Here is a 13427-nt window from a genome sequence, read left to right as displayed (position 1 = left end):
AATAATATTATTAATGTTTATACCTTTTGTATAATCAATAGAAGACATATATAGTGCCGCATATATAGCAGAAGAAGAAGCTTTACTATATCTTTCCTAAAGCCAATTTTTATTTTAAAAAACTATTGCAGCCATAATCATTTGTTTATTTCTGCGTAAATTGCTTCCGTATCATTTTTCACAAACTCGTAAAACTTTCTTTGTCTATATTTACATTTTTAGGCCTAATTCTGTATCCAATAATCATTTTATGACCTCCTTCTTGACAAATAAGATGCCCCATTGCTGGATGCCTCTATGAAAGATTGTGTAACTGAGATGGAAAATTGGAGTAATTTTAAAATCAAATCATAGCTTATTCTGATACCAAGACAGAAAATGAATAAGCTGTAATACGTATTTTTTGTTGGTGTTGTTGTAGTTGCGTAAGCTGTATCAAGCAAAGTGTTAATTTTTATGTTGTATGATCGCGTATACGCCATAATAAATGTGAAATTTACTGAATGCAGCACTTTCTTTTTCATTTTTATCAGGAGCCATACCATTTACAGGAGAAAGTATGAGCTTGAAGTTCAAATCTGATGCCAAAAATGAAAGACCGGGATTCTCTATCCTTGTGCAACAACTTGAGAATTGTGTTGAAATTCACAGATCTGGTAATTCTTTTCTCAGTAATCTTATATTTGTACATCAGCTTGAGGACTATGTTGAAATCAACAGACCTAATCAACCTTACTCAATAACTCACAGCTGTATAAAAACTAGAGGATTCTGTTGCAATTTAGAGATCCAATTAATTCTTTATCTGTAACTCTGTAAGAAACTCATGTTTTCTGGTGTATTTAACATGTCCAGAAAATCCGTTTTTAATAAATTTATAACGCCATACTTGTGTAACAACTCGAGAATCGTGTTGAAATTCACCACATAATACTTTTTCAGCTATTAATAATAATACACGATTGTGTTTCAGGGTCTTTAACACTTCATATTTAGAGTGATTCGGGTTTTCGTTGGGCTCATTAGGAAGCTTGAAAAACATGCAATGCCTTCACCAGGGCTTGAACTCCGAACCTTCCAATTACTAGAGGGACGTGCTTTCCAATTACACTGGGAAGGTAAGCGGTAAAGAGGGAGAAAATACATCACGCATGACTATAAAAGATATCATACAGGAATTAGCTGATGATTAATTAAGCCTGCTTTTAAGGTGCGCTTTTATGTTGCATCAATGTTAGTATTTTGAATTATCTGCAGTTACTATTTTAAATTTATAATGTTAGTCATTTTTACATTTAAATACGCTTTCTCTCTTCTCCACAGCCATCGTTTTCTGTATTCTGCAGGTAGCAATCCCATTTTATTTACAAATAAATCCAAATATCGACGTGTATTATGCTGTTTCGACCTAAATTTGTTCTGCAGTTGTGGAATTTTAGTAAATAAAAATCTATTGATAATAATTTTTCCATGCATATTCATTTTCTATCAACAGATTTGTTATTTAATTTTTCTCCGAATTTTATATGTAAAGATGAATGAATTAAAGTGTAAAGAATATTTTAACAATTTCAATTATATTTTTATAGACCCCTATAAAAGGAGCGTTGAAATTCTTGAAGCGTTCAAATTGTTCCAGACTCAGAATCTCAACTACAGTTTATGCGTGTTTCAAGGGACCATTAACAAATGACATATAAATCAGAAAGACGTATAAACAGAATTTGAAATTGCGACATGATACATGAAACATATATATATATTAAATTGCACGATTTTGGTACTACTAACCTGCTACTGATATTACACAATTTTATTATCGTTCTTTCAATTTCTTTAAGATATTAACTACGTTTAAAGAAATTTAAATTAATACTTTAAATAAATATTTTATTAGTATTAGTATTTTAAACTGTTTAACACTTTAAACAATTTTTTATAATTAATATTTTAAGAATAATATTAATATAAATTTAATATTTTTAAAATCACAAGAATTTCTGTATTTAGTTATGTAAAATTGTGAAAAGAAGTCATACCTTTATTTGAATTACTATTTTGAATACGTGACCATTTTCCCAATAACATTTTAAAGCAAAAGTTCAGTTTTCATTCAGTGAAGCATTCAGTTCTTGTTCACACAAAAACATTTCTGAGGGTGTAAAGCACTATTTGAAAAGAAGATGGGTTTATTTCTTCATTTTCTTCTTCATCTCCGCTACTTAAATTTTCACCTGGAAACATGTTTTCAATCAGTTTTTCAACTGTACATAATGACGTCAGTGTATTGGCATCACAGTTTACGTATTCCTCGATTGTAATGTGTAATCCAAGTACCTTCCAATCTTCTTCATCCATAATCACAGTTTACTTTGCTCAAGTCCTTGACGATTGTCACATTTGAAAACTAGGGTTTTTGCAGACATAAATTTAAAGAGAAAAATAGTAATTTCTTCAAAATTAAAAGTATGTTTTAATTCAGATCCATCTATTTTGGTGGATAAATTCTTGAACCACTCTTTAACCGACTCAGCAAGAACATTTTGGTTTTCCATCTATTATATGACATGAGATTTTGAATTTATGCAACCATCCAGTAGAAAAGCAAGCTTCCTTCACACTCAGTCGAAATGGTATTTCTTTTGACTTCTCGATTAACATGGGACCATTGACTTGAATACTAGATGCACGACACTGAATGAAAACGTTTAGTAAAATGGCTTCGACCTTAAAAAACAGTCATTTTTGAACACGTAGTTTCTTTGAAATGGACTGTCCACAAATTTCTGCCATTTTTTCAACTTTTTTTTTATCATAAACAACTGTTTTTTGTGTAGTCACTGGAGCAACTCTTGCTTTCGTCAAACCAGTATTCTCATCAAATTCTTTTAAGGCCTGAATTTTATCTTTTAACGAGAGTGCCGTTTGCTTTCTTGACATTTAGTATCAGTGAATTCTACTTCATCTAGTTTATTTAACGCAGCGTCCTGTTCAGAAGGAAAAAAAAAAAACATATCTGTTTTTCGCTCCAAAACTCCTTTACTCATGAACTGGTCTTCCACTCTTGTACTAGACTGTGATGTCTCATGTCTTTGTTTCTTTCTCTACCTATCTCTGGAAAAATACTTGAAAGACGTGACACCGAAATGTAAACCCAGTGCAGTAAGTCAAACAAAACGGACGTTAGCCAAAGTTATGCGATGTATAAAAAATATTTTACTATTAAAATAAATATGACTGAATTTGAAACGACGTATAAATGTAAAAGACGTTCTAGAGTTCCTCACTTTGGAATTCTAAGTTAATGTTGGAAGTGAAGAATCTAAGAACTGATAAGCGTATAATCGCTTGAGTTCGGTGACAAGAAACAAAAAGATAGAAGGGTAACTAACCCTTTATTATTCCAATAAGATTTAACAAAACTCTGCCTGGGAGTGTACAAGCAAAGCCCGCACTTGGACTTGAACTTAAAAGACTAAGAATTAAACTAAAACTAAGATTAACTAAAGAAGTATAGCCGAAGCTATCAAGGTTCAAATCGAGTTGGCCCCGTAACTTATTTGACTACGAAGCTTAGCAAGGGCCTGAGTACGGCCGAGCGTAATAACAGCCTTGAGAGAGAGAGTGGCCAAAAAGGCAGACGCACGTAAATCAGAAACTCTGATTGTCTCTGACTCAGTAAGTAACTTCGTGGTTTAAATACCGCTCCTCCTCATTAAATATTCAGCAAGATTTCAAAACTACGTTCTGGCCGAAAGTAGTAAGTTGAAGTTAAGAATTTGACAGTAAAGGAACTTTAACTTAAAATTTAACTGTTAATAAAATTAACATAATCCATACAACGTATAAGCGAGAAAAGTATAAAAGGTGCTCCACGGTATTTTAATATATATTTTTTCCTACCTTATTTTAAGAAACTTTCTATCTGAAAATACATTTCTGTGTTCCAGTGTTTATAATGATATAATAATGTTTATAGTTATTTTTTGCAGGCACCGAAAGTGTGTGCTCGTTGCCTTCGCACACGTTACAAATGGTGTGTAAAATGTGTTACATATGTATATATATAGTTCAGCTTCTCCTCGGTGAATGGAAGAACAGGTGGAATGTAGTCACGAAAGAAAAGTTAATTTACTCTTTTTTCTTGAAATTCGATTACACTCTATTAAGCATAAAGTTGTCTCCGAAGTTGCTTTAGGTTTAATAGCTTTTCTGTACTACCTCGCTGTGATCTAAATGAGACAGAACAGCTCTAGTGCGGGAACATAGGAAGTACCGAATCAGTTTTGACCTTCATGTGTCCAAGACCTCAACAAGCCAGCTCCAGCTATTTTTCAAACTTGAACTGAAGATTCTATCACAAAAGCAACGTCACAGAGTAAAATTATGGATGCAACTCGCTTTCCTCAGTTTAAAAGTGGACCACTGCAAGCTAAGGACTGCAATATTTCACATGCCAATGTGTAACTGCCACCTTACATTGTCAGGACTGCTGTTCCTTCTAATTGCCTTTGAAACATGTACTAATTCTGAATGGGAGAAGGGAGCTTACTCAAACTATGCGCGTAAGTGTGTAGGAGAAACAACACCACCAAGAAGGGTTAACTTTACTCTTTATTTTTCACAGCGCACAGTCGCTCCCGCAACTCGGCATACAGAGACCAGCACTTATGGTCTAAAACGTAGAAAATAAAAAATAAACTAACTTAATAAGATCTAAATAAATAAAAACCAAAGCTACATGCTTTACAGAGACTAGTAACGCAAAGATTGGCTTGTTGACACTACGTATGTAGTCAGCGAAATACAAAACTACAATAAGGCTTCCAATATCAGTGGGAACTGAGTTCTGGGCTTAAAGGCAGACATGAACTGACTGAAAAGCACGCGCGTGTTAAGGCAGCAAGAAGTCTCTCTCTCTCTTCTTGGTTAAAAGCCACATCTTAAATACTACCTATACAGTTTGCAACCTCATTAGCATAAACAATTCTCCTCGCGCTTATTCTGGCCGGAAATGGAAAATAAGAGAGGATAGCAAAGTTTTAAAATAAAATAAAACTTAGTAAAACTTAAAATCCTTACAACATAACCACTACACTTACCTTACCTTACACTTACCATAACCTTACAACATGACACACACTGCTCTCACATAGATTATACAAATCTAAACCACTTTTCTGTGCCAGTTTTGCCAAACTACGCAACAGCACTGGTGTACGAACAGCTTTGCTAATATCTGTAAGAGTCCCAGTTTATCCTTGCAAATTTACTTCTTTAAACTGATCACGAGTGCTGTCTGGTTTTTCTGTCCAGCATAGGGGCGGCTGTGATATGTTAGGCAACAGTTATTGTTTGTTGCGAGTGTCAACAAAGTCTGTTTCGTTTACCATAAAAATCAGAAGCCATCCCGACTCTGTACAAGAGTCATGTACAAAGCTAAGAGGACGAATAGATGCAGAGATATGAAGCTTGAATACATGATTTTGTAGACACAGAGGAAAGAGGATATTTGTTGCTGCGGATGAAATTTATACAGCTACTGTTACTTCCTGTTATGATTAAGAAAAAAGTAAAGAACAAAGAGTTCGGTTGATGATACACGTATGGCTCTTATGGTCTTATGGCTCCTGTATACTTCTTATGGATTCTATACACTTATGGCCTCTTATGGTCCTCTAGAGCCTAGACTAAACAGAAACTTATTTAATTTTCATATAATAATCTAATTGAATAATGAGTAAATCACTATCTTTTTCAGCATCTTTAGTCGGAAAATGTGCTCATGAATTCTCGGCGGAGACGTTCTTGCTTCAAAGCCCCGATTTTCCAGAGGAGTATCCAGCTGATGCTACCTGTGAGTACCGGATAAAACGCCGAACTCCGGCCCACTGCCGCTTAGAGCTTCGTGTTTTGAGCTTCGACCTAGAGGAAGGCACAGACGGTCGTTGCGATGCTGACCACTTGGAACTTCCAGCTGGTTATAAGTTGTGCGGTCAGCTGCCCAAAGACCACACAGGTAAACACTCTGCTGTTTCTATGGTGCTTTTATATGGTGCGAGGGTTTTATGCCTAAAATGACATTTTTCTATTGTGCGAGTACTATCTGCCTAAAATGACATTTTTCTTTGGTGCGAGTATGGTCATTTTAGGCAGATATATCTGCCTAAAATGACAGCTTCTTATATGGAAAAAGGATTGAAAGCTTGTTTTCTATAGGAAACTGCTCTGTATTTATGTTATAAACGTAGAACATGAAGAAATTCGAATGCAACCATGCTCTTAAAACGTCGGGTTTCTTTGGATTATCACAAAGGGATAGATGTTTATGAGCTGCAATGCCTTTGTAGAGGATTTTCTAAGGAAACTGTCCCTTATTTATGTTACACGTGAGGAAAAACCCCGAAACTTTCATGGAATAGCTTATTCAAGGTTCGGGAAGAGAAACTAGGGAATCTGCTAGTGTTTTATTGGCTTAATATAATCGGTTACTGCTGTCCTTACGAAGAAAGTTGACAATAAAAAAGTATAAAATTTAGTTAGATGCTTTAAAGCTTTAAAATAAAATTAGGCAATTTATGCAGGTGACTTTTATACAGCTGCTTAATCCTAACTGAGCCACTCAGACCGATACGTCCCATTTATGGCGGCGCGGTAACGCTCAAAGAAAAGCATTCATACTTTCAGCTGAGTTTTGTTCTTAGTAATTTAACGGTCTAACTGAGGTTTTCCACATTTATAACTCGAATACGACATAAATTCCTTTCCCCGATGTCATATCATTATATAAGTATTGTTGATGCTCCATTAAACAGGTAGCTTTTAGGATTTCTATCGTAATGAAATAGTCGGGTAAAATAATCAACCACTGTGCTGAGCTCAACGACATATTTTGACTTGGAAGAAGGATAAAATAAAGAATTTCGAGGTTTGCGACGAAAATGCGCATCGATTTCTCATATAAAATCTTTATAAGATGACATTCTTCTCATTTGGCTCAGGCCCTCGATTATATTTCAGTCGAACCAGATCAATCAATCAATTAGTTGTAAAGGTTAACGCATAGTTAACATTTTGAGTTAAATAGTGAATAATAATTTTTACTTCATTATTTATTTTTGACGTTCTTAACCTTAAATACAAATATAGAATTGGCCCACCAGCGGCCGAGCGAAGTCGCTGAACACTGGTAGTTCGGTCTGAGCTTCGAATCCCGGGAACGGGCTGGCTGCATGGGCGTTTTCGTGGTTTTCCCCATGTGTAACGTGTATACGAGCCAGTTTCCCTTAAAAAGTCCTCCACGAAGGCATCCCTCCCCTTAGGCAGATAGCCCTAATGTGCTTTGTCATAATTAAATACACCACACCACACCAAATATAGAATTACGTTTATATTATGCTTGTACATAATCTTTGCCAAATGGTGGTCGATGTTAACCTGAACCCGGTAATGTTATATAGCCTGTGTTCTATCTAGGGAATTTTCCATAGCTCTTGCTTTACGCAGTCGTATGGCTCGTGGCTTATTTGTGTATGCCTCTTATTTAAAGTGGCACCTGAGTGAAAATGTCTGCAGCTGTTAAATCGGGAGTTCGTGATAGAGAGATAAAATTAGAAAATCGGGAAATTATGTGATTACCAGAATTTTACTTAAGAAAGCCGTTGTTTATCACTGAAAATGTTGAACCATTCAGTTAATTTATAGAGTACTAGACATCAAAGGATCAAAGGAGACATCAAAGAAGTTGCAGTCCATTCGTTACATGAAAATCATGTTGTATTAATTGTAATCATGTTTTCAAAGTATTAAACCTGAACAGTTTTTGTCTCATGTTTTGTGGTCAACGTTTTTATCATAAAATCTCCAAGTGTTGGCTGTACAATCAAAAAAAAAATTACAGAGAAAATTATTTACTAAAATCGTAAAGCTAAATAAATATAAGTCGCCTTTATACTAAGAAATCATAGCAAGAAGTCAGAATAGCAAAGTAAAGAGAACTTAAAGTAAAAAAAAATATATATAAGAGAAAACATGTAACACTTTTCACTCTCTCTCATTGAAAGTACTGTGGTAAAATGTTTGCTGTGTATTAAAATAAAACCAGTGTTTTAATAGATTTTTAAAGTAATTTGGAATTCTTTAACCTTTTCCGGCAGGCTACCTTTTAAAATTGGAGTTTTGATAAAAAAAAAAAAAAAAAAAAAAAAAAAAAAAAAAGGTAGACAGTCTAATTAGGCCTAGAGGAGTACACAAGTAAAATTTTGTGAAGATAGCACTTATCGTTTTAATTCTGTGGGTGTGCCCAATTTTGTGAAGATAGCACTTATCGTTTTAATTCTGTGTGTGTGCCCAAAGTGGGCACACTGATTGAATAGAGCTTCGAAAAGAGTGCTGAAACGAGCATTGTTGTCAATGAATTGACCAATGAGATGCGGAAAAACAAAGAATACAGACTCTCAGATGTCCTAGATTATCGGTGAGCCCGGTCTGGGCACACCTAGGGTTCGCCGTTTGATTTTAGGCATGATTTCAAGGTAAAAATTTAAAACTAATATAGAATAAGGAGATTAGCCATAAATACAAATTAATTAAATACAACCAAAAAATAACATATAAATTTATTTTCAAACAATTCCTTTTATGCCTTAAAAATATCTGGAAGAATTCTTTGAAAAATGAGGGTCTTAAAAAACTAAACATGCCTAAAATATATGGACTGGTTTGTGTTGAGCTGCCATCTACTGTAAATAAAGAAGGTTCAGAGTAACCTATAGTAACTTATAAATCCTTTTTCATTCAATTTTTCTGTGCGTATAGAAGGAAATTTTTAGGTGTGTTCAGACCGGACACACTGTGCCGCAAAGGGTTAACATCATCATTACTTCTTGAATACTGATATAGAAAGTAAAATCAATTTGTTTATCATTTTGAAATTTGCAAAAGAAAAATGCGAGTCATCTACTATAAATAGTAAAACAATAATGCACCAAGTTTATCATACAATCAGTACAAATTTCAGCATAAAAAATAATTGGTCAAAAGTCAAGAATTGTCTATCAGTAAAATTATCTGCTTTATATTCAAATTAAGTGGCTGAGTGGCATTAATGATTACACGAGTGCTTCTCTGCATCTTCTTAATCGATATTTCTTCATCAATCAATCTTTTAATCTGTAGATCCCAAAGGCCATAAACAAATTCCATAGTTTATAATGTTATCTTTGATAGCTTACCTTTGTTTTCATTATTATGATTTATTTCTTAAGAAGTGGAAATTATTTTAAGTAGTAAAAACACCAAGATAAATCATTGCGAGAGCTAGTTCAAGATTTTTCTTTCTTGGAACCAAGCCGCTTTCGACACGAAGTTCTAAAGAAAACCCCACCTAATTTTCTACGTATTATTAATTTTTTTTAAAGGAACCAGTTCTTTTCCCTTACGTGGAATGATGGGAAGAACCGGAAAAAATAAAAGAAAGGAAATCTCGTTTTACTAATTCGCGGATAATGTATTGTAAGACGTAATGATTGATTTCACGAAATGATCTGCATAATGCATTATTCGTATTTTTCGTTTCGTGTGTATGAAAAACACCACTTTTGTATGCTAAAATATTCATATTAAGAAAATAACAGAATGTTAAAAGTATTTTTAGTTACCAAGGCACTGAATAAACAAAGAAATTTCGGGGCATACCGGTTATGCGTATATGCGATCGTCGTCGACAATGTTTTTGGAGGAAAACACACTTGAAGTGTTCGGATGTTGCATTTTATCATTTTCTCGCCTGAAGTAGGTTTCGTACCTTATAAGGTATTTCTCCCGCCTTCTTAGTATGCCTTCGGGGTGTAGTCGCCAGCACGCTCGGCGCGTATTCGAGAGGTCCGTGATTCGATTCCCGGCGAGGGCATTTTTCATCTCTCTTGCTTTGAAATAAACTAATATCTCTACAACTTACTTAATTTCCATGACTAGAAAAAGAAAAGAAAAATGAGAAGAAGATAGAGCTACTTTAAATACGTGGTCCTTATAATAACACGTTCGAGGCAGAGGCATTTTTGCATCCTGGGCTGAAGGCCACCTTAGTGGCTTTTAATATGATATTAGTGCTAGAAACGAGCTTGTTTGAATTATGTTTTCAGCATTTCACACCCTATGAAGCTTAGTGCGTTGAACTACTACTTGTATGACCTGCCTTTTAATCCAAAGCTGCTTACAACGTTAAAAATATATGAGATTTGCATTATGCCAAGAATCCATGACAGAATCATTTTGCTTAGGGTGAGTTAACTTAAAAATCAGTCAAAAATTTTTCTAAAAATGAGACAGCATTTTAAACATAATCGAAAGACACCGATTTCCTTTGAAATGCCCTCATATTGCTTCTTAACTAGGTTTTAAACTCTGAAAGTTTAGGACATTTCTTGTAATCTTTAATTTTCATTGGCGGTCGTATATCTTGAGATTTGAGTTTTTAGGGTGCCAAATTTATTCTTATTAACTACCATATTGGGAATTGTCATTACATTTAGATCAGCTATCATTTTATAATTCTCTAAAAATTAGCAATGTTAAAAAAAAACTGAGGCAATGGTTCTTTAAAAACGAGATTGTTAAAATGTATTAAATCATAAACTAAAATTTTGGTTAAAATTTGTTGTTGCTGAAAGCTCGATCTAAGTATGTTAGTAAAGGAAAGACGTGTCAAGTAAGTTATGTTCGCACCATCGGTGATTCTGGAGTGTTCTGAAACTCTAGTTACGTGATAGAAATTGGTAATTTTTTCCTAATGTTTCTTAGGATAAGAAAAAAAATTATTTTGTATTTTGCCTTGACAGCGGTTTCTAGTGGTGTATACCGAGCAAGAAGAGCGTCAGATACAGGAAGTGTCCACAATAATCAAAATACTATGATTAAAAAATGTTAATTTCTTTCTGTCGATTACACTGTAAACAGTGAAAATAAGCACCACTTTTCTGTATGATTATTTTAATTTTCAAATATGGCAGATTTAAATTTTTTGGTTTAAAAACTTAGTTAACAACAACGGAAATGAACTGCTTGACTAAATTAGGTGGTAGAGATCATTGCCCATCTTCGGAATTTGCCCATCTCCTTGACCTCTATAACCTCAGTTACCTGCATTTACTAATATTCTGCAAACATTGTCTTGTACAAGTTACATGTGATAGTTACATAAAATCATGACAATTATGTTCACATTTAAACATTATCTGAATTCATATTTACAATACTTTTCGGTTCAGGCAGGATGCGATGCGGACGCTCTCTTGGGTGCCCGCGATGATTTCGCTACCCCAGTGTAACATGACATTTAAAGATTTTCGAACACATGTGAGTTCATAATTATCTTGTGGTGTTATGTGCCTTTTATAGAGACACAGTAACACACAAAATTTTCCTATCAAACTGACCTATAACCTGATCCAAATCAAGTCATTGCGTTGTGTATTAACCGGATTAACCCTGAAATAAAACTAAGTAGTGGACTGGTGAAAGACATGAGCACAAATAAACATACCATTGACTGATCCAGAAAAATATGATTATTTATTTAAATCTTATACAATTTATATTTTAGCAAATTTTAAAAAGTTAGGGAGTAATAATAGAATAAAATAAAAGGTATACTTTAACAAAATAAACTCATAATTTTCCTTCAAAAAGATTCTACAATATCAAACATTATATTGAATTAATACTGGCAAGCATATCATTTAAATTGTGTGATAGAATAACATACCACGATTGTTAAATATCTTAGAATTAGGGGTTTTAATCTTTTAAAATTTTAACTTAACTGACTGTGGTGCCGAACAAATTAGCTAAAAAATATAATAACATAATCATCATATCCATCATTCATATATCATATCGTATAGTGGTATTTGGTTTAGTACAAGGGCGCGTTGTGAAGCCCACTAGGAAAAAATCAATAACCTCAATTCAATAAAACTCCATGTTTCTTAAAAGCCTCCCTTCTCAAACAAATGGAGGGACATGACAAACCACAGTAAATTATACACTAAATTAAACAAATGAAACATTAAATATATATCAAACACATTTATTAATTTCTAGAATATTTTTATATTACTAAATAATGGATAACTGATCAGTAATCCTACCACATATTTTACTATGAAAAGTAACACATAATATCACACGCAATTACAGCTTACAAAAATTAATATACCTTAAGATGAAAAATAACACATATCTCATTCCAAGATTAACATACTCATATTAATTTGGTAAGTTTACTATTTTTGACATTCAATAGCTCACTAATTAAGCTGGTAACACAAATCTTTAAACCTTCATCTACAGACTGTAAATTAATTGGTCATTATTTAAAATATTCTAATCATTTAGTAGTTTACATATATAAAATAAATGATTTTCGTTTAAGTAATTTGAAAAGATAGAGAGGTAGACAAATTTAAAAATCACTCACAGATGGAAGACAGTTTTTCCGGATTGAAGGATCTTTAGTGTCCAATCCACTTGGAAATGAGCTAAAACAATTTTTTTTTTTTTTTTTTCAAAACACTTCAGAAGCGTCCATTGATTCAGGAACCGCTTTAAATATGTCCATTGAGAGACAATTTCCGAACGGAAAGATCTTTAGTGTCCAATCTTTTTTCTGTCCAAACACTTTCGGAAGCGTCCATTGATCTCAGGAACAAGGGGAGCATGATACCTTTTCCTGGAACTAATCTGTATCTCATGACAAATTTCATCAAGTGGAATGTCTCAAACATGACTATTCAAGTTCTCCAAAGGGCCCACCAGCGGCCGAGCGGTAAAGACGCTGAACACTGGTAGTTCGGTCCGAGGTTCGAATCCCGCGAACGGGCTGGCTGCATGGGCGTTTTCGTGGTTTTCCCCATGTGTAACGTGTATACGAGCCAGTTTCCCTTAGAAAGTCCTCCACGAAAGGCATCCCTCCCCTTAGGCAGATAGCCCTAGTGTGCTTTGCCATAATTAAATACCAACCAACAAAATCAAGTTCTCCAAAATACACGATGAAGCGGCGAAACTAAATTTTGCGTAGAACACTTTCGGCACAAGCTTCTTAGCTGTCTATGACGAACAATTCTAACTGGAAAGCCTCTTACATGACAATTCAAAGATCACAAAATACACGATGAAACGGAAAAATCAAATTTTGCGTAGAGCACTTTCTCCATTCGAACAAATTCTCATCCGCGGGAAAGCCGCGAGAAATCTCACCTCAAACCGAGGCGCAAGCCTCCCTGCAGGAGGTCAAGCTGCACCGAACTTTGTCTTTTACTGCGTTACATCTTCGCGACTCAAATGTCTCCAAATCCGACGCAATAGCCGGCGCTCGCGAGAGCAAGACCCGCAAAGGTCAAGCCCCTACTCTTTCTCTTCTTCTTCGC

The 13427-nt window shown here is 34.4% G+C and overlaps 1 protein-coding gene across 1 annotated transcript in view; it reads left to right on the top strand.

Moving 5' to 3' along the window:
• LOC118202432 (cubilin-like) overlaps positions 1-13427 on the top strand; it is a 212861-nt gene that overhangs the window by 150313 nt on the left and 49121 nt on the right. Inside the window, exons 20-21 of the mRNA XM_085806530.1 lie at positions 534-656; positions 5762-6019. Of these exons, the coding sequence (XP_085662656.1) occupies positions 534-656; positions 5762-6019 (381 nt within the window). The remainder of the gene's footprint in view (positions 1-533; positions 657-5761; positions 6020-13427) is intronic.

This window comes from Stegodyphus dumicola, chromosome 12 (assembly GCF_044657685.1).
Source record: "Stegodyphus dumicola isolate Sdum_Otavi_A_Nest chromosome 12, ASM4465768v1".
NCBI lineage: Eukaryota > Metazoa > Arthropoda > Arachnida > Araneae > Eresidae > Stegodyphus > Stegodyphus dumicola.
This window is presented reverse-complemented; position numbering and strand designations above follow the sequence as displayed.